The sequence below is a fragment of the Esox lucius genome, chromosome 19, assembly GCF_011004845.1.
Source record: "Esox lucius isolate fEsoLuc1 chromosome 19, fEsoLuc1.pri, whole genome shotgun sequence".
Classification (NCBI taxonomy): Eukaryota; Metazoa; Chordata; class Actinopteri; order Esociformes; family Esocidae; genus Esox; species Esox lucius.
In genome coordinates this window covers 36,040,091-36,062,386 of record NC_047587.1, presented here as the reverse complement: position 1 = coordinate 36,062,386, position 22,296 = coordinate 36,040,091, and the positions used below count along the sequence as shown (strand labels likewise).

General features: G+C 41.4%; 3 protein-coding genes and 2 non-coding genes across 5 annotated transcripts; 4 read left to right on the top strand and 1 right to left on the bottom strand.

Annotated features, from left to right (window-relative positions):
* Positions 1-4,192: 4,192 nt before the first annotated feature.
* Positions 4,193-9,802, bottom strand: LOC105018653 (transcription intermediary factor 1-alpha). Its single transcript, XM_013139066.4, has 9 exons — positions 8,377-9,802; positions 7,911-8,067; positions 7,746-7,821; positions 7,379-7,586; positions 6,030-6,631; positions 5,757-5,889; positions 5,452-5,526; positions 4,571-4,723; positions 4,193-4,475 (listed from the first exon to the last, which is right to left on the bottom strand). Exons 1-9 carry the CDS (start codon positions 8,569-8,571, stop codon positions 4,266-4,268), a joined length of 1,809 nt encoding a protein of 602 aa, XP_012994520.4. The 5' UTR covers positions 8,572-9,802; the 3' UTR covers positions 4,193-4,265.
* Positions 9,803-15,828: 6,026 nt separating this feature from the next.
* Positions 15,829-18,885, top strand: rpl27a (ribosomal protein L27a). Its single transcript, NM_001303664.1, is given in 5 exon segments — positions 15,829-15,841; positions 16,484-16,547; positions 16,630-16,705; positions 17,125-17,299; positions 18,717-18,885. Coding segments are annotated over 5 exon segments (447 nt in total). The 5' UTR covers positions 15,829-15,838; the 3' UTR covers positions 18,846-18,885.
* Positions 16,821-16,950, top strand: LOC114829620. The gene has a single exon (XR_003777506.1). It is a non-coding gene; the product is annotated as a small nucleolar RNA SNORA3/SNORA45 family (small nucleolar RNA).
* On the top strand, positions 17,526-17,654 carry LOC114829619. Its single transcript, XR_003777505.1, has one exon. It is a non-coding gene; the product is annotated as a small nucleolar RNA SNORA3/SNORA45 family (small nucleolar RNA).
* Positions 18,886-20,030: 1,145 nt separating the features above from the next.
* Positions 20,031-21,528, top strand: akip1 (A kinase (PRKA) interacting protein 1). The gene is made up of 5 exons (XM_010884238.5): positions 20,031-20,136; positions 20,396-20,615; positions 20,702-20,782; positions 20,856-20,969; positions 21,112-21,528. The coding sequence occupies exons 2-5, from the start codon at positions 20,454-20,456 to the stop codon at positions 21,253-21,255; spliced, it is 501 nt and encodes a 166-aa protein (XP_010882540.2). The 5' UTR covers positions 20,031-20,136; positions 20,396-20,453; the 3' UTR covers positions 21,256-21,528.
* Positions 21,529-22,296: the final 768 nt, after the last annotated feature.

The following is a 22,296-nucleotide window of genomic DNA, read 5'->3' as shown; positions in this document are numbered from 1 at the left end:
GGTCATTGGCAAACTTCAGACGGGCCTGGACATGCACTGGCTTGAGCAGGGGGACCTTGCGTGCACTGCAGGAATTTAATCTATGAACTTCTTCAATTTTCTAATAATTGTGCCAACAGTTGTTGCCTTCTCATCAAGCTGCTTGTCTATTGTCCTGTACCCCATCCCAGCCTTGAGCAGATCTACAATTTTATCCCTGATGTCCTTACACAACTCTCTGGTCATGGCTATTGTGGAGAGGTTGGAGTCTGTTTGAGTGTGTGGACAGGTGTCTTTTATACAGGTAACGAGTTCAAACAGGTGCAGTTAATACAGGTAATGAGTGGAAAACAGGAGGGCTTCTTAAAGAAAAACTAACAGGTCTGTGAGAACCGGAATTCTTACTGGTTGGTAGGTGATCAAATACTTATGTCTTGCTATAAAATGCAAATTAATTATAAAAAAATCATACAATGTGATTTTCTGGATTTTTGTTTTAGATTCTGTCTCTCACAGTTGAAGTGTACCTATGATAAAAATTACAGACCTCTACATGCTTTGTAAGTAGGAAAACCTGCAAAATCTGCAGTGTATCAAATATTTGTTCTCCCTACTGTACACCGATCAGCTATGACATTATGATCACTAACAATTGAAGTGAATAACACTGATAATCTTGTCATCATGGCACCTGTCAGTGGGTGGGATATATTAGGCAGCAACTGAAAGCAGGAAAAATGGGCTAGCATAAGGATCTGAGTGACTTTGACAAGGGCCAAATTGTGATGGCTAGATGACTGGGTCAGAGCATCTCCTGAACTGATGAAAGGGAAGAGAGCAAGGACATTTTCAAAACTGTGCAGACTTAAGCATGTATCACAAATTAATATTCACTTCATGGGGCCCAGAATGCTTAGCGGTATCCCTGTGCTCATTACACTGGACTTGAAGTCTCTTTTAGTGTGTGTATTTTCCTTTCCCTTGATAAAATCTCACAGTCCACTCTATTCAACTGAATATTGCCCAAAAGATTGTGGACTTTTAAAATGGTCTCTTATCTTGTACCATGTGTCTTCCATTGCTGTTATATATGTATATATATACAGTGACACTTTTTGACTCAGTATTCCAATGTGGAGCCTGTGAGCTTTAATTTTCATCCATAATATATGAACCATTCAGAAATTAGCATCTTTTGTACAATGTCCACATATTTTAGCATACCAAAAGTATTTGTTCAGATTAATATTATGTACAATAAAGTAAAATAATTTTTACTACCGCATATCCTTTGCATGCAATGAATGCCTAAAATCTGTGATCCATAAAAATCCTGAGATGTTTTTGGTGCTCTGCCAGGCCTGTACTGCAGCCATCTTCAGCGGCTTGTTTCTGGGCCCATTTTACTTCAGTCTTATCTTAAGCATATAGATGGCATACTTAATCGAATTCAGATTGGGTGGTTGTCTTGGCCAGACAAGAACTTTCTTCTATTTAACCCTAGACATTTTTATTTATGGTTGTGTGTTTGGGGTCAAGATTAAGAGTCGTCCAATGAGTTATATTAGCGTAAGAGAATTGTGTAACATAGTAAGCAACAACATCAATATAATTGTCAGTATGCATTGTCCTTTCTAGTGCAAATTTCCAGACAGAGTTGTTTAAATATTAAACTCTTAATGCACTGGATATCCCATAAGGCCTTATTTTCCAAATTAACTTTGGATGGTACAGTGGCCAGAAAGTCATGATTGCAAAAAATACATAACTTTCCTAACATTTCCTGGGAATTTCCAAAATAATCTCTATTTAGAGAATGTCAAATTAGATTCCTGAAAAACCTGGGAACTTCATCAGAATTGTGCAATCATACCTAGCCTGAAAAGGAATGGGTAATTCCTATTGGTGTCCAACCTTTAGTTTAGACAGCAAGGTGGAATTTCTGTTGAATTGGAAGAAAAAAAATCAGTAGCAGGAGTAATAAAAGTCGAATATTCAGTCAAGGTACTTGCAAAACAAGAAAACAAGAAAGCAATTCTAAAATATAAACTTGTAGTCGAGCATTCATTATTACATAAACATGTTTAAGTCATTAGTAACATTTCAGTAATTTTAGTTGAAACATTTGAGTTAAAAATGCAGTGTACTTTTTATTTTTGGAATGGCAATTCTGTGCAAATTGTGGTAAATTGCATTATATCTAATATATTTAAAAAATCATAATATTTATCAAGTAGATTAGATGTGATCCTAATCTTTGTGGCCCAGGAGCAATGTCCCAGCAAAACTAGAATTTAGAATTGTTTGTTCAGAATTCAGATTTGCAAGAAAGACAAATCTATGTGTTTTCCAGGAGAATGTGTTCCAATAAGTCCAGAGACTCCCAGGCTTCCCAATCCCAAAACCAAAAATCCCCTACATGAGTATTAAACCCATAACTGAGTTTTTTTTATTGTGTTCACACACATTCACACAGACAACTGCTGAAGACCTGATTGGTCTGACCACCTGCAATTCATAACTCAACTGGACACATAACCACCCATACAAACAGTAACCCATACAAACAGATGTGCACATTTACTTAGTGTAATTATTTATGTATATAATATGGCTGTAATACATTTACATTTGCAGATTCTGTAGTACTCTCCCCAGTCATTTACTGTCATTTAAATCTACATTTGACTGTTACTCTCCTAACTCATTTAATGTCTTTTAAAACTACATTTGACTGTTACTCTCCTCACTCATTTACTGTCATTTAAATCTAAATTTGACTGTTACTCTCCTCACTCATTTAATGTCTTTTAAAACTACATTTGACTGTTACTCTCCCCACTCATTTAAAACTACATTTGACTGTTACTCTCCCCACTCATTTAAAACTACATTTGACTGTTACTCTGCCCACTCATTTAATGTAATTTAAAACTACATTTGACAGTTACTCTCCCCACTCATTTAATGTCATTTGAAACCATTTTGATTTGGATTGCTATCGGTGGTGACCTGCCTGAGATAAGGTGAGGTCCCTTTTAGACAAGATGAAATCACCTTTGTAGGTGTATTTGTGAAGAAGCGTGGTACTTGAGGTGATCATGTGATAGGAGTGAACCTTTAAGATAAATGTTCTGGTGCCAATAAGACAACTGAAATGTTTGATAAATTACCTTTTCATAGTTCACAGTGATTGCTTTTCTGTGTGTATTGCATATGTATCTGTTTGTGTTTTATTACTGTTGTAATACAGGGCTCAACTCTAAGAGAACTAGGTTATTTCTCTGTATTAAAAAATATAAAATAAAATAAAAATAAAACTGTACTGTACTGAACTGTATTACAGTTGTCAAAATAATTGTTGTTGTTTGTGCTGAGCCATGGTTAAGTGGTAGCACCCTCCAAGTACATTTATAGCTTCCTATTGGATACCTGGGTTCCATGCTCGTCTCCTATTGGATACTTGGGTTCCATGCCCGTCTCTTATTGGATACCTGGGTTCCATGCCCGTCTCCTATTGGATACCTTGGTTCCATGGTCTCCAGCCTTCACCTCAGTGTGTCCACTTTACCTGTCTCCCTCTGTCAATAGAAGCCTTGTTAAAAACCATATAATAAGTATGTTGTGTCTACTGCCTTTAAAATGTATTATATTATACTGCCTTTAAAGTATATTATTATTGCATATATTTTCATTACTTAGAAATCTCTAAACAAGATTTTTTATTCGTTAGCATTATTAAGTAGGAATCTGGAAGTAAAAAACTTATTCTGTAGTTTATCTATGCATCCGGTGCTGATGACTATTACAACTCAAAATTTAATCACTAGAAATATTGACAGACTACTACAGTTTGACCTCCACGGGTCACCAGTAAAAATCTATCCTAAAACAGATACATTTGATTTTCAACACATTTTACTATGGTGAAGAGAAAAATATGCAGTTATATGATGCTGCTCAACAAATTTTATGAGTAGGCTAAAAGAACCTGTCGCAGTTTTAGTGCTAATGTCCTGCTATTCTACACATTATGCCAAGTGGCTTACTGAAATAGATTCAGTTTTAAAGCTGAAGTTCTACACATTCTGCTATTCTTTCCGGGTATTATTATAAATGTATTGGCAACACGGGCCCCAGAGCATGTGCAATCCAACCCTTGTTAGACTACAACCCAAATGACTAATAACACCTTCCCATTTGCATGCTTTCACAGATTATTTATTCAGACGTCCAGACAAAGAATATTCAAATGTACAAATATACTACCACAAAATGACACCATTTCAGAAGTAATTACTTCTCCCAACAAGAAAGTGACTCTTCTTCTTCTTCCTGTGGTAGTCCCTCCTTTTCCTGTTCTGCCAGGTGACACTGGTCCTATCCGCCCTGTCCTTGGTCTGCATAGGGAAGTCTTGATCTGGAAACACTTCCCTCAGCTTGGTCAGGAAAAAGACCTCCAGGTGACGACCTGCGTTGGCAACCTCTGAGTCAGGCTAGAAGACAAGATGTCAGATGTCACCTGTATTTGTCTGGATATTAAATTTGTCCCTTGCCTGGTCATAAAACAACAAGAAATTGTTTATCATACATAATTGAACGTTGCACAGTTCCTGAACATGAGCAGGACATCGTCCACAAACTGCTCAGCTGTGAAGTAGTGGAGTGTGTTCCTGTGGTCCAGCTTCCTCCTGATGACTGACAGGTCCATGGGCCTCTTAATAATCTGGTAGTAATGACGAGCCTGATGTCCAATAACAGAGCAATATTACTTTAAAATCTCATATTACATAATCTCCCCTCTTCAAAACTCTCAGCATGCGATACTCTCTGCGCTGAATTTGTGGCTGAAATGTCAACCGATTAGATGAATCGCAGGATAACCCATCCATCCATCCATCTTCTACCGCTTATCCGGGGCCGGGTCGCGGGGGCAGCAGTCTAAGCAGGGATGCCCAGACTTCCCTCTCCCCAGACACTTCCTCTAGCTCTTCCGGGGGGACACCGAGGCGTTCCCAGGCCAGCCGGGAGACATAGTCCCTCCAGCGTGTCCTAGGTCTTCCCCGGGGTCTCCTCCCGGTGGGATGGGACCGGAACACCTTCCCAGGAAGGCGTTCCGGAGGCATCCGAAAAAGATGCCCAAGCCACCTCAGCTGACCCCTCTCGATGTGGAGGAGCAACGGCTCTACTCTGAGCTCCTCCCGGGTGACCGAGCTTCTCACCCTATCTCTAAGGGATCGCCCAGCCACCCTGCGGAGAAAACTCATTTCGGCCGCCTGTATCCGGGATCTTGTCCTTTCGGTCATGACCCAAAGCTGGCCAATGTTATCGCAGGATAACATTGGCCAAAATCAAAATCACATATATTTAATGTAATTTATTCGTGCCGCTAGAGGTAGCCGACATATAGGGATCGAATGCACATTTTTCAATACACATGACCTGAATGGAGGAAGGTATGTGACTTCTTACCAGTTGGCTGACAGGCTCCTGGAAGGGGGTGCTGAGAATGTGAGTGGACAGCAGAAGAGTCAGCTTCTCGCACCTCTGCAGAGGAAGAGATACAAATGAAATCCTAGTGACTAGTCACCTCCATACAACGCAGTACTCCCTAATCCCTGAAAGCTAGCCATGTCATGCTAATGAATGCCTAATGATATTAGAGACATGTTAGAAATCTATGTTCTTGTACATTTGGTGGCTGTATGACATGGACATAATCTACTGAAACCATCATCGTCTACAGGCATAATCCCGGCATTGTGACCGTCACCCACTCTCTGGTTCAGGCTGGACAGTGTGTATGGTGTGACGGCCCCACGCGGTTCTGTGGCGGACTGCACGCTCTCACAGTCGTACTCCACTCCGGGGTCTTGGTCACTCCGACACAACGTGCAAACCCAGTCACCCCTGCGGGACAGAGAGAGATCGGCTCGGAGTTTGGTTCAGGGTTACGTAACGGACATGGCAGCTGAGTGAACCACGTCAACAAAGAGAGCCCGGTAGGCATTCATGTTGTGACAGGCTGCAAATGAGACGGCGGTACGTACAGTGGGAAGCTGAACAGGGGCGGTATGTGACAGGATAGGTGGTAGACCTTGGGGCAGCCATCACAGCACAGCAGGTCGCCCCCGTTCAAACACACAGCGCAGAAATCCTCACTGTCTATCCCTGCAGGCCCTGGCTCCCTTCCAGGCTGCTCCTCTGACACTCCAGACTCATTAACGGATACGCAGTGACCCACACTGGAAGCTTCACCTCCCTCATCATCTGGTTCACAATCACGTTTCACATTTTCCTCTGATTCAGACTTTGGTTCCGAGTCCACTGAGAGCTTCAGTTCTGGATTTGGTTCTTGCTCCGGGTCTGACTGTTTTTCTGGTGAATTTGAATCAGATCCGGATTTCAGACCTCGATCCCATTCAGGCTCGGACTCTGAATCGGATTTAGGTTCAACACAGGAATCAGATTCTGACTCCAGTTCTGGGGACTCTTGTGCTGGTTCTGATGTTGATGCAGGTCTCTCCTGTAGCTGTAGCGGTTCAGTCCAGTCCTGTGTTTGTGTTGGCCCCGCCTCCACTACCCCTGGGCCTGGCCCGGATGATTCTTCTATGCCCTCTGGACTCTGTTCCATATCCTGCCTGCACCTTGTCTTTAGAGAGAGGACGAACAGGAATATAAAGTCACATTTAGAGAATTAGCTAATAAACTCATGAATCTACGCAAATATTGATATTTGTTGCATTGAGGCAAACCATTTCAAACTTTTGTGGCACGTATTCTCTCTAACCTAGTTTGATTGCAGGTGGCTGAATCCTTACTTAAGAAACATTAATTCCTGCAATGCTTTCATTGACAGGCAGCCCTGTATCAGGATTTAAACATTTGATTTGTCTTCTGCGTTAGAAGACATTTAAAAACACTATTGTAATTGGATAACCATTTCAAAACATGACAACATTTGTTAGGAACCAGGACTTCATCAGCCATGGCCTTCAGTATACTGGATCGCAGGTAAGAAACACCCCTGGACAGGACTAAGGTGATTTGGAAGGAAGAGCAGCTAGGCAGAAACAAATGGGGATCCTAATAAAATACTCAAGATCGATTTTGAAGTTGCTAATTCCTACTATTTTAACATGTGTTTAGTCTGGGTTTATAAGCAGTCTTGAAAAAACTGAAACGATGAACATGGCCCTCTGGAGTCATTCGTAAGTTTGGGGCCATACATCTCATCGGTGGAGTGTTTGCACTGTGGTTTATTTAATTAACCCCTCCTGCTGACTATCGGCAGTCCCAGATAGATAACTGCTTCAGAATAACAAGTCAACAATGGTACTGCCCAAGGTAAAGGAGGCTTGGTGGCAAGTGGACATCCATGAGGTTTTGTGATTTGTACCTGTTGGACTTGATTCTCCAGGGTCACGACCTCCGGCGGAGAGGCTGCAGCATCCTCGGTCAGCAGCTCTGACATCACCAAAGACACCCGGGGCTGAATCACTGACAAAGAAACGGACTGTCCTGGGTCCATTCTGATCCTCAGACGCTCCAGACGCACTGTGGCTATACAGGAACTACCCAGAATCCTCTGTGCCTCTGGGTGGATTCTGTGGAAAAGGAAAGTGGCCTTAGTCCAGGTCTTTTTTTTTTTTATATGAATATGCTACAATGTTACAAGCAAGTCTGGTTGCTAGCAGATGAGCTTTTCATACAGCCTTTTCCTGAGTAGTCACCACACGTAAACTTTGGAAACTGACTTGGCCTACCGGATTTTTTTAAGTGTAGCTGCTGTGGTTCCATCTTTTCCATCAGCTTCTTTGTTCTTCTCACTATGGACCCTTCCTGAGGAGAAAAGAGCATTGTTTTTTACCGGCACATCTGGAATACCATTGTATTGAATACCTTTTTGTAATTCATGTGTTTGTAAGAACTTCGTCTGTCCGGCTCCATCTGGTAGAGTGTGGAAGTAGCGCTGGGCGGGGCAGGGTGGTTTTGTGGCTGCTGAGGGTGTGAGGGTGACGTCGTGGCTTTGCAGAGAAACGTCCAACCTGGCCCCATTTCTATCCCACTGAGCTTACGCCTTCCAGGCTACAGGAAGTCACAGACGTACATGTATTACCAGAGGAAGAAAAACTACAACACTTCCACTTCCTGTCAAATTAATTGCTGTAGTTATGTGCGAAAAAAATAATATTAAGGTGCCATCGTTTTCCTTCCTTTTCTCCATCTCTCATCTTGCTATTCTCCTCTTCTTTTTAGATTTTCTCTATTCCTTTTTCTCTCTCTCTCTTTCTCTCACTTATTTATACTCACTGACTCTCACACACATACACACACGTTGGTGTGTTCTGTATGACCGTCTGTGTTGTGGGTCTGAGTACCCCCTGCTGTGGTTACCAGGTTTGGGCCGGTAGTCCTGGGTGTCCCAGGGGTCTGTCTCTCTGGGGCTGTCGCTGTCACCTGTTTGGCCATGGAGCGCTGGTATCCCCGTGGCAATAAAGTTGCCCGTCTTTGGGGCATGTTGCCATGACGCCTACGGGCCGCTGCTGCCATCGCCACTGGACTTGTTCCCTGGGTGATAGACAGATGCATGACCAACTCTCTTCAGTCTTACATCCCTACACACTTCGAGAAGCTAAATGTAGCAAAACAGATCTCCAACATTTACCTGATGGAACAACAGAACAAAATATGTTCCTAGACCAGGGGTACTTACAACACTTACCCTACAAGGTCCGAAGCGTGCTGGTTTTCTGTTCTACCTCATAAATGTCACCGAGCAGTTGTCCCAGATGTAAATAGGCCCCTTATTAGAGGTTTGCAGTGAAAAAATGCACAGAACTGGCTTTGAGGTCCAGAGTTGAGTTTGAGGGTCCTAATCAATGTATTAAATTCACATTTACAAAACCACTGTGTGCTACCAAATGAAACTAAATGAATACCACCACAACATAACTTGGCTGCAGAATGGGTATGCACCAACAGCACAACTGATGGTATACGGCTCAGTATAGTGGATAGCACTTACCTTGTGTGCCCTCGATGCAACAACAATTTTAAGCGATAACTTGGGCTGTGTCACCACAGATGGACTGTCTTCCTGGCTCAATAAGAAAAGCAGTGGAATGGTTTCTTTTTTCCAGGACAGTAGATTGTAGGACGGATGGTTGATGGGAATTATGAAGTGGATATGGGTGTGGGAGGTGGAGAGGTGGAGATGTATCACGGTGGTTCACCCTGATTGGTTGTTTCCGAGGAGGTACGGGTGAGGCTAAAACTGTTTCTTCTTGCTTTATCCCTTGGCATCTCATTAGTACCTGCATTGTGTTCATGAGGGCGCAGTGTCGCAAAACATTTTAAAGCGGAAACAAGCGGTCCTACTTGTTTCAGGTACTACCTCAACCATTTTATGTCTAATGAACACAGCCATGTGTGAGCACTGCGAAGTGTTATCCTTTGTACACAAGCTTGTTCAAGTGTGAATAAATGCACAATCAAATCTTCAAAATCCGACAATTCTATATTCTAGCTTTGAAGGTTTGAAACAACCAGCAGTGTCAGAAGGGTAGCAGAAGGCCTAGCAGGTAAAGTAACTGACCAGGAACCAAAAGGTAGCCAAATCAAATTCAGGAGCCAAGAATTTAAGACAAATATTGTTGTTTTTTCCTTAAGCAAGTGCCTTACACTAATGGCTCATGGTGGAAGGTTACTGCATATCTGCTTTGGATGGCCAGCTCGTACTGCTGCCTTGAGGGCCATCCTATAACCATCTGCCCCTAGGCTGCCTTATACAGTGGGGAGAACAAGTATTTGATACACTGCAGATTTTCCAGGTTTTCCTGCTTACAAAGCATGTTGAGGTCTGTCATTTTTATCACAGGTACACTTCAACTGTGAAAGACGGAATCTAAAACAAAAATCCAGAAAATCCCATTTAATCCAGACAATCACAAATAATTTGCATTTTATAGCATGACATAAGTATTTGATCACCTACCAACCAGTAAGAATTCCGGTTCTCACAGACCTGTTAGTATTTCTTTAAGAAGCCCTCCTGTTCTCCACTCATTACCTGTATTAACTGCACCTGTTTGAACTTGTTACCTGTATAAAAGACACCTGTCCACACACTCAAACAGTCTCCAAGTTGTGTAAGGACATCAGGGATAAAATTGTAGATCTGCACAAGGCTGGGATGGGCTACAGGACAATAGGCAAGCAGCTTGGTGAGAAGGCAACAACTGTTGGTGCAATTATTAGAAAATGGAAGAAGTTCATGGATTAAAATCCTTCAGTTTGAGCAGGGGCACGCAAGGTCCTCTATGGTCCTCTACGGATTTCTCTATGTCAAAGTTCCTTTTCCATCCAGAACTGGCTTGGTTGTTGTTTGACTCCTTGTGCTATATTATTGCCCAATAGCAACCAGCAGTGGAATAATATTGTCAGACATGACTTTGCTTAGCCAAATCAGAAATGGTTAGATCTATTCTATTTAACCATTAAAATGTTAGACCTTACCTCAAACAAAACAATCTCCAAATAAACCAATTAAAATCATCCTGTAAATGGAAAATGGAAAACTTAACAGATGCCAATGCTCTGTTATAACTATGCAATTTTTTTACAAAACTACTTACAAATTTGATTTGCCTTGAGCCTTAAACTCAACTCTTTCCAATCATAATCAATTATCATATCATACATCCCCCCTGCCTTCACTTCATTAAGTCAATGGAAAGTGACACCATGAATGAATGCAGAACAATGACAAATACAGCCACAGGAGGCGCCATCCTGAACCTGCACTGGCCATCTTTTCAGGACAGAGATGAAAAATAGAGAATTGGTAGTAGGGATGGATCTATAATCCATTCGATAAGGAGTTGTATATTCATCAAAGTGAACAAGTTAAAAACATTAACATTCACTAACACCAACAAAGACATCAATGTGCAACACGGTCGCTTGTGCGAAGGAATTATAAACCATATAACCCATTAACAAATGTTACATCATAGCTAAACAGCTCTCAAATTTGACATTACCACAGTACCATCACACAGGTCTGTGAAATTGGCTATTAAGCATTTATAATATCCTGTAGTTTCTTGCCACATGCCTAACTAAATTGTCTGGCCCCCAGGGGATAAGCTGTGCAACTAAATTGTAGGAGCGAAAAACTCCAGCCCATGTGCAGTGGTTTACCTGTTGCAACCACCAGGGCAATTGTATTAGCATAGCTACAGCATACAACTTTAGAATTTTTACAGGCAACGGCCAAACTACCTCATGAAAAACACAGTGTCTTGAGTAACCTCCTACATTTTTGGGAATTCGCAAAGTTAGATTAATTTTTATACCAAATAGTGGCGGTCAGCCAAACCCTAAATCACAACTTTTATGCTTTATCTTTGTTCTATCATCAACAATGGGGGATGACTTTAGGTCTCTACCCTCACTTCAGTTGGTTTCAAAATCATACATTTCAACATTAAAGCTAATGAGAGGAAAATATATTTAGCTTTCACTTAATGTTGTTTATGTTGTTGTTTATCCCAAAACTGTATATGCGTTTGTTAATAAAATTACCATAGATGAGACCAGACCGAACACTCAAATTTAACCCTTAGTAATAGGCTACTCTGATGTAATGGGAAAGGTTGCTACTCTGAGCTCCACCCATTTATGGTAATCCATTAAAAAGGCCAAATGTTTGTTTATGGTCCTCAGACTATCCTATCAATTTAGCCGACATCCTTTGTTAACTGGAGATTTTGATATAGTGTCCAACCCATCTAATATTTTCGCAGTTTGTAAAAATGTGCTTATCATTATCTATACAACTCAACATTAGGGTGGAAATTAACTCTTAAGAATGGCAATCCAGACAGAAAACAGATGTATGACATCACTAAAATCAAGGTACAATAAGCAATTCAAAGGAAACTCAATGTAGGCCTTAAACACTGTTACATCAATACTCTATTTGTTCATTAGTCAATTTACCATTTTAGAATTTGAACTCCATTAACGAGTATCAGGTGTTGGTTTTGATAACAAGCATTATCCCAGTTATCGTTGGTAAATACAAATAAGAGAAACTATATTATTTAACCAAACTCAATTCAGCATTTAAAATACATCTAATTGTTATGTTGGGGAATAAACTCGCATCAGCTGTATTACCCTTTTTTAAGGCTATGACTATTGGATTCAAATTCAGTCCTCATGGGACACTGCATGTCTCCTTAACATACAAGTCTATCACCATGTGGATTCTTCATCCTACAACTTATACAATATATAAGGAGAGCGAAAACACAATACGTTAACCTTTTTGTAAGACAACCTTGAGACTATTTTACCGGATTAGAAAATCATTGTACCAAATTCTAATTCATCATAGGTTTCAGACGTACTCACTTGTGCTAGCAAACAGCTCAGCAAGCAACAGACAAGTACCACGTGGTGGGCTTTGATTGAGGCCTACCTACATTGTCATGAGACCCCCCTTGAGGCCTTACGGTTTTAAACATTATCATCAACGCAATAAATACGTTCGACTCAAAATTACATACTTACATATGACAAAGCACAACAAAACAGGTTATTTCTTGAATACCTATTAAAACATGTTCAAGTATGACAGAACAAGACAGGATATTTCGAATGCCTATTAAAACATGCTATATAACATTCAAGTGCTTCTCAAAATACATGTAATATTTAATTAAATAAGCTTGGCTATTACCGAGGAAGGTGATCAGGTTTCCTTGATAAGTTCCAGCTTCAATTAATGGTTAGGTACAATACATTTTAGAAAATGAACATTTAAGAACTCTGAATCAATGATTATGAAAGCTCACGTCAGTTTCTAGTATCGTCCATGATTCCAGGGTCCCATAAGAGAGACTCCATATTGAGACTACTGTCGGTCAGCCAGGTGGTCAAACAGAATGAATCTTCGTCCATTTCGATTGTCTCCTTTTGCGCCTTTCGACTGTTGTCCTTTCTCGGCCATCTTAACTTTCCTCTGTCTTCTCTCTTCGTCTGTACCACACGCTCCATCTTTCCATATACAACTTCCTCGGAATCCATCTTGTTTAGCCGGAAAACGTTTTTTTTCTTTCTGTCCATTTCGAGTCCAGGCATCGTTGTTAATGATCCTTTTCGTTCTTGATTGTATCCTATTCGCGCCATGCTATTTAAATATGAACGCGTCATGTCAGAGGCTGCACTCCTCTTCCCGTCGTATTTGTACAACTGGATGGCATTATATTTTACTATATTTCGCTAATCTCCAATTTATCCACCCCTAGAGATTTTTGCACATTACACAATGTAATTCGTGGCCCAGTCAGGGAGTAACTAGGTCTTCTCTCCAATGTATCCACCCCTAGAGATATTGTACACGATTGCAATTTGTGGCCTAGTCAGGGAGTAACTAGGTCTCCTATCACTACCTGTGCTCTTGAATTACTCGATTTGTTCGTTAAATGGTGTGGATTTCAGACTCACCAACCATTCAGCTGTTCGCAAGAAACAGGAACAAAGACCGACTCCGTACGTCTCAGGACAACAAAAACGTTTTTTAGGGTAGAATCTAAATCTCCAACCATCCGGGTCACGGCACCAAAGTGTTAGAAATCGGCGGTTTCGTATAGTGGTCAAATAATGTAGAACCCGTATCAAATCGAGGGAGAAGTTTGTTCACGTTTATTGGAAAATTGCAGCACAGATTTCATTCAGTGAACGTTCCATTACCTTCTCACTGTAATGTTGGTTACCAGCTAGCCTATACATTAAGGGCATTTCTAACTAAGACCATGTCTTTAGAAGTCAACCCCCCATGCCATATGGCCATCGTAAACATTCCTACAGAGAGATGAACAGAGAGGTGTCTGTTACAGAGAGATAATCTAAACAGAGAGGTTTCTGTTGTTCTCATCATCTAGACACATGCACCTTCAATGAAACGTACATTCATATGGGAATTATCAATACTCAGATTCCACATTAGCATGATGACCAGAACAGTGTGTGTCAGTGAACTTTGTTCTCAATGCCTTCCAAAGGACACACACCAAGGGACATGACAAAGGACACACTGTGGGACATGACAAAGGACACACTGTGGGACATGACAAAGGACACACTGTGGGACATGACAAAGGACACAGCAAGGAACATGACAAAGGACACAGCAGCACTGAGGTAAGTAAAAATAGGTTATGAAATCAAACTCATGTGCAATAAATGAAAAAGCAGTAAGCAACATGTTGTTATGCTGCTGACTGGATTGTGTGGTATTTGCCATTATCGAACAAGCTTACTGATGTTATTTTCAGTGACAATTTGGTCAGAAGTATTCAATTGCAGTATGTAAAATATAAATACCCTAAAAATAAATAAACATGTACAAATAAACAGTATACACAACAGAAAAATTAACTATTTGAAACGCAGCAAAGAAAATTTACATTCCAGGTATTAACTCAATCAGTAATTGGTCGTCAATTTGTTAACTTACAGTTGTTGCTGAAGGTATTGGCAACCTTGCACTTTTTCAAACAACTCACATTGTCTCTAAACATACATTAAAATTGACCAAAGTATTTGGTCTCCACAATTCTCTATTTCACTGTCAATTTTACAGAACCTGTCTTTTCATTCACAACATAATACATAATACAATATAATACATAATACTTTTAATATGTTGTCGCAAAGCCAATCGAAGCCATTCAAGCGTCTTATATCTATGGATAGGCTTCCTGCTCCTCGTTACTGGCAGTTTGGCCCACTCTTGTTGTCCTAATTGGTCCAGTCCTCCCAGGTTTGAAGGGTGCCTCCCAGCTGTTGTTTTCAGATCTCTCCACATTTTCATAGCTGGCCACTTCAGAACATTGTTGCGTTTTGTCCTTTACTATTCCTGGTTGCTTTCTGAAGTGTGATTGGGGTCATTTTCTTCTGTAAGACCTATTATGGAGAGCCTGCTTTCTGCCGTTGGGTTCAACATTGCGTTCCAAAATCCCTTGATATTCTCCTGATTTAATGTTGGTATGCACACGTTCAAGGCACCCAGTGCCAGAGGCAGCAAAGTAGACCCAAAACATCACTGAACCTCCTCCATGTTTGTGGGGAAGATGTCCTTTTGATTTAGGGCTTCATTTTGTTTTCAGTAAACATAAAGATGTTGTTCTTTACCAAAAAGGTCTAATTTGGTCTCAAATGTCAACCAGGATTCTCTCTCAGCAGTGATGTCCTTCCAACTCTTTTACAGAGTTGGCGGCTTCTGGCATGAGTTGAAACTATAATACCTTGTGTATCAAGGTCAGCTTGAAACTGTGTGGCAGTAGATGCTTTCTTCACTATCCTTCACTGCAATCTTCCATCACGTTTTCACTTGCAGCCCCATCCAGGGAGGTTGGCCAAAGTAGCATGTGACTTAAACGTCTTGATAACATTACGTAACATTACATATGGTGGAAACATGAACATAAAGGTCTCTGGAGATGGACTTCTGCAGTTGCAGCCTTGAGATTTTCCATGCTTTGATACAATCCTGAGGCTGACCTCAGACAATTCTCTGTTTTTCTTTCTTAACTCCATTCTCATTACGGTACACAGAGTGACACAAAACAGGTGAATAATCTCTTTTCTTTATTCAAAATGGGTGAATAAGTTTATATTGATAGTAAAAGATTCCGATTATTTATCGTATTTACCAATTGTTTTGTATTCGTGTTGATGTCCGCTTGATGTCGCTGTAGGTTGCGTTGGACATGTGTGTGGAAGCAAATCTCGTACAAAACCGTGAGATAACCAATTCGCGTCCCTCTTTCAACTCCCCTCCAAGATGGTAGGTAACGTCATGCATACTTCTGTTGTAGAAATCGTTTTAAATCTATGTCCATCCTGTATTGTACGATGAGAAAAATCATATGTTTGTGAAAGTGTCTTCTATTTTATAGATAATGTCTGGCTCCCATTTCATTATTACTTAGAATTCAGTTGAGAAACATACTTAAACCGGTGGCAACTCACCCCGATGTACTATACATAGGCCTTTGCTAGTTAGCGGACTACCCAGTTTTACCTTTTAATGACTGTGCTACCAAGTCGGTAAATAGCTTAACTATAGTAGATGTATTTGTGGAACACCCCTTGTAAAAACGTACTTTGGCATCTTTTAAAACTAACCGAGGTTATTGTTGTAGTGTATCTGTTGTGCAAACCTAGCTTACTAGCTAGTCAAACCCTTCAGCCAGCCCTAACGTTACAGTACCTTGCATGGGTAGCTAACTGCTAGTGTAGCGGGGACATGAAGTTAAAGCGCAACCGCATGTTGGCTAGCGTAATTTTTTAACATCCTGTTAATCACACTATCGGTTGGGAAGTATCCTGTGGTGTTGACACGACGTATTAATCGAAATGTCCCATACTGGTGTTTCCATCATTGTGTTGGTGCTAGTTACCTTACCTGAAGTCATGTGTCTTCTAGCCTACCAAGAAGACCAAGACCAGGAAACTCCGAGGGCACGTCAGCCACGGACATGGTCGTATCGGTGAGTTGAGCTAATTAAAGGTAATAATTGTTGTTATATATCCCATTGCAAAATTAGTAACTTTGCCTGTTTTGCTTCTTAGGCAAACACAGAAAGCATCCTGGAGGTCGTGGTAATGCTGGTGGCATGCATCACCACAGAATAAACTTTGACAAATAGTGAGTAATTACATTACATTAACCTTAATCTGTAAGTCTCCACTGTATCTTCTGTTGGCTTCAGTAATACCCATACAGACAGAGAGCAATACTCAGAAGAATGGGGGAGATACTGTAAGAGACTCAGAGTCTCATCTTGACAAACACTGTTGTCTTGGTGTGCTAGAGTTCTCTAAGAGCAAAAACTGGTCCTATTCACCGACTGGTTCCTTGTAGACCAGTCACCCACATGGGCAGTTACAAGTGTCTAATTGTCAGTACTTAGTTTTCTAAATTCAAAGTTGTTCATTCACCTTTTGGTTGCTTTTAGTCATTCGCATTCATTTGTGTGCATTACATTGTTTAACTTTTACCTTCAACTTGACCACTGGTGTCAATGTGTCTAAAATGTCTGTCTGGTGTCCTCTGTACTTTCCCAGCCACCCAGGGTACTTTGGTAAGGTGGGCATGAGACACTACCATCTCAAGAGGAACACAGTGTACTGCCCCACTGTCAACCTGGACAAGCTGTGGACGCTGGTGAGCGAGCAGACCCGGCTCAACTATGCCAAGAAACCTGAAGGCCCCGCTCCCATCATTGATGCCGTGCGCGCTGTAAGTAATATCCTCAGCACTGTTTGATGGCAGGTTAATCAGAATGGCTTTTAAAGGTACATTTAATTTGAATGACTACTTGAGCTGTTTTGAGAAGAGATGCATGAGTTGACCAGGTTTTTCTACTGAACCTTTTTCTAGGCCAGTTCAAACCCAGGTGGACAGCCTTGGTCTGCAGCAGATAGTCGGGGTTTTATTCAGTGTGCCACACAGTGCCTGTAACTGTCAAGAGACTCAGAGTCACATCTTGACACACACTTGTCTTGGTGTGCTAGAGTTCTCTAAGAGCGAAAACTGTTCCTATTCACCGGCTGGCCCTCTTATAGGTCAATCGGCCACAAGGACAGTTACAAGTATCACTGGCTGTTAGAAGTCAACTGAACATTCAAGTTTGACTGTGTTAAAGTAGAACTTCCTCCTGGATGTGACCCAATGCCGTGTTCTGTTTGTTGTACATGATATTTCTATCTGAATGTTAAGTTGTCCTGCTGAACCTGGTGTTAGGTAAGGGCTGGAGCTGAGGCTTTTGCATCCAGCGAGGGAGTTCTATTATGTTTTCCTGGGTTGCTAAGCAGTGGCCCATCAGAGGGGGCCTTCTTAAATCAAACTGTCAACAACTTGACTGACGCATCCTTCAAAATGTCCATCTCCAGCAGAAACTAGTCCCCACTGTAGACCCAGTTTTAAGCATGATTTCTCAACTTTATAACTATCTAAATTTGACCATGTGGACAGCTTGTGTACTGGTTGGCTGTACACATTTTTTAGATTGTGTTTCAGACTTGTCACAGGTAACTGTTGTGCTGTGACGTTTTATTGCTTTTGGGGGTGGACTGGGTCCAACCATGTTCATTAGGTTATTTTAACTGTGAGTATCCCAAACCTGATCAATGAGTGACATGTCCCAGTTCTTTCACAGCATGCATACTATGTGTATGCAGACTGTGAAAAAACTGGGACATTTTCAGCCTCTAGGAGTTGTGTAGAGATACTTGCAACATAGGACTGCATCATTACACAAACTTGGTGTTGCTACTGAAAGAAGCCAGATGTGGAGGTCCTGAGCTGGCATGGTTACAACTGGTCTGTGGTTATGAAGCCATAAATAGTTTCTTGATATGCCACTCTGGTACGATAAATTATTTCTATGCATCAGTAAAATACCCAGTTACCGGTGTAAACAAATTAGTTCATAACTTAAAAGCTTTTTATCCATGGGGAACATTTCTGGCATCTTTGGTTTTGGCAACTGGACCAATGTTACATTTTGTGGTTATTTTTGTGTAGTGGATTGCATTTGTACTAGTTTGTGTACTTTCGTGTCCAGGTGTGCTGTTTGTGGCAAAAAAAAGTTTTGACAGGTGACATGGTAAAATGCTACATGGTAATCCTTATTGACCAATCTTTCTCTCCACAGGGCTACTTCAAAGTGCTGGGCAAAGGCAAGCTGCCCAAGCAGCCAGTGATCGTCAAAGCCAAGTTCTTCAGCAGACGTGCCGAGGAGAAGATTAAAGCAGTGGGAGGAGCCTGTGTGCTGATGGCATAAGCTCCTGTCAATGTTTTTTGCAAGAATAAACTGTGTAAATTGATTTGAATTGTCTTTGTCAAAGATGTATATGTTGCCAGAAGTTCATTGTTGTCACAAGAATAAGTAGGTTGAGGGTGTGCAGACTACTTCTATAGGGGTGAATGGCTGAATGAAGTGGCAGTGAGGGTACATATAGTTTTGTATTTGAACATGAATATGTATGAAATGACTTCCCAGTCCTGTTTTACATGGATATATAAAATCAGGGTATCTGCACGGTTATACAATTGATTTAAACCGCCTATTCAGATTTCCTATAATGCTAAATTCTGGTTTTAATGTATACGGTTTTATCTGACACCTGGTATGAATTTTCTATACCAGTTACAGGTAGGGTTGCCAACTGTCCCAAGTTAGGGGGACGTCCTGAATTTTGAGCCTAATTAATTTGTCCCGAACGGGACCTCGCTGGTCCCGTTTTTTTACTTACTACGCTGATCTAACCTCTGATCACGACACTTGAGCATGCATTTGACCAGCCCACCTTATGTCCCTTATTTCATAGTGACTAAGTTGGCAACCCTAGTTACAGGGCGACCCCAATATAAGATGCCGTCAAAGTGTATTTCCAAATGCAGTTTGGTCGAACGATTTCCGGTTTCTCAAGCCCTATAACTCATTTCGGTTAGACCTCGGACATGCGTGCGCGCAATTATCAGGTATAATTATCTGCAAGATCCAGAAATGGAGTAGGAATTCAAGAAAAGGGGACCTTTGTTCCATGAAATAATCAAAATGTATATGATGCCACCTTTATTTCTTCTCGTTGATTGCGACGATCAATATAGAGTGTGCTGGAATTCGCAGATCAAACACACCCCTAAAATATTCCTGGGAGCCGAATACGGGGTTTATTGAATGATTTGAGTATATAATTCACACATATTTTACTGCAAAATAGGTTGTGACCACCTGGTTACTCAAATCCATTTGTAGTAGTGGTCCCTGTTGCACAAAATTGTTAACATGATCACAAAATAATATTTGTATACTGTGCTTACAGTCTACTGTCACACGGTTAATTGCTTATAAAGGACTATTTATAATGTTACAAATTGTTTCCTGACAACTTCTATAAAATACAGTGATACTTCAGCCAGAGGACAGGACTATTCTGGTGTTCTATTTTGAAGTCTGAACCTGTAGAGGAAATAATAGTAAAAGCAGTGCCCTAGACCGGAAATGTGACTACGTAATCTTTACGGCAAGTTTAGTGCGTGCAAAAGTACCAGCAGCCGTAAGTTGTTTGGTAAGTAGCGTTCTATGAATCAATTGTTTGTCTTGTACCAACATTAATGGAATAGATTTGGGAATCATTATCAACAATACATTTCTGAACTTCTGGAAACACTCGAGTTTTCACTTCCTGTTGCATTACTGGTAGTAAACTGTCTTTATTTGGAGCTCACTGTCAACTGTCAACCCAACGTATCTGGAAGGCACAAACCATGAGGCATTGTGATGTCAGCGTAGTGACATGTATCCGACATTGTTGCTTCTTGTCATAGCAAAGAAGTGTTTGATGGTGGCTCGGCTAAAGCAGACATTTGACTTGCCGTGTTACCTATGGCGAGTCAAACCTGGCAGCTGGAGTCATCCCTGCGCCGCTCCGCCAGACTCGGTCTGGAAGTACTTGAGCGAGCCTCGAGACGGAGCGTGGACTGGTCTAGTATTAGTCCGTCTCGCAGTACAACACCAACCGAGGGTAACGCCGGGGTGGAAGAACAGGTATGCGCCTGTTTTTTATCTCCATAGCTATAGTACTCAGGAGCTTTAAAAATATCTGACACGTTCTCATTATCTCCAACTGTCAGGGAGATTCATCCCACACAAACCTGGATGATGCTTTTGAGACCATTGCTGAATTCATGGCACAGACAACATGTCACTGCAAGGTATATGCCCCAACTGAAATCTACTTCCTTACTTTGCGTTTGTTTGCGTTAGATAATTATGTTTGTTTTCCAGAACTTTTACATGTCGGAGACTGAGCCTGGGATAAATGAGAGAGACCATGTGTGCAGATACCATTCTAGATCTCCCCAACACACAGGGACGTCACTGCAGCAGACCAGGAAACATGTAAGGCAATGTTAGAGCCTGTCTGTGCTATAATTAAAAATGAAGATCCCATACATTCAAATAGGAATTTCTACCTAAACATTCTGTTTTAAATGTTCTCATCATAGTCATGTGATTGATATTCTGATGTCTGTCATCCCAGGCACGGTCATTACATGAGGATTTCCACATTGAAGTTTCTCCAGGTACTTATATGATCACTGCAGGAACGGAAGACTCTCAGCAACAGACCAGACTAGTACGCATTCAAGCAGGAGAGAGCATGAATCTCACTTTTCACCTCTAACCTCACTCCTGACCAATTGTCTTTTACCTTCCTGCTACCAATAACACAACAATCCATTGTGGCATTGGTGTAATTTGTTGCTTTAGACCGACAGCGAGTGTTGTGAATTTCTATTGAATGAGTGAAGCCATATTTTCTTGACAGTGTGATTACATTTGTATTCTGTATTCAATAGTATATCAAAATGTGTCCAAAGACTCCAAACTTATCATGTAATGCACTAATTACGTATTTATTGCCATATCAGTATAATAAAGTCTATATTTTTTATTAGTGGTACGTTTTGTCACTATTAAATGTTTTATACAAATAGTTCATGAGATTTATATATGATATGGAAAAAGCATCATGTAAACACAGCTGTGACTGGTTTTGGTCAAGGTGTCGAGTCTGTCAGGCCAAACACATCTCTGATGGTCACCAATCTCCTCTCATAACCAGGAAGTGTTTGAAACACAGAGCTGTGATTGGGTGAGCCTCTGCTCTTGATGTCAGTGTATCTACATTTTTTAGGCGTAGTAGTGTATTGAATACCTGGCTGTCTGTGCTGTGGCTCTAAAGCGCTTCTTCTCCAGTACTTCCAGGCAGGTCGGCCTTGTTCTGGCCGCAGCTTTTCCATGGGAGAGAGCTCTATGCTAGTCACCGGGCCAAAAGACTCTCCCCCTGCAGCTTCTTCATCCTCTGATGGGGATGAGGAGGAGGATGTCTCAGGATCAACCTCTTTCATGTCTTTGAGCTCACCTAACTGGTGGTCCACCTTCTTCTCCAGCTCTGCCCTCTCTTGCCACCTCTCCCCCTCTAGCCCCTCCCTCAGACCGCACCTATAAGCAGGCGGGGCCCTCAGCTGCAAAGGCTGCGTGACTGGACAATGGCCCGGTGTGCTGACCAATGAGCAGTGTTGTAATCTGGTACAGTACAGAAAGGGAGCCTGCACATTGCAGCGGGTGCAGAGTAAACTGTCACGGCAGCATGGCCACGGAGGAATTCGCTGAAGCTCCCGGATGATCCGCTCATGCTGAGGTGCAGGGATCCACACCGCGA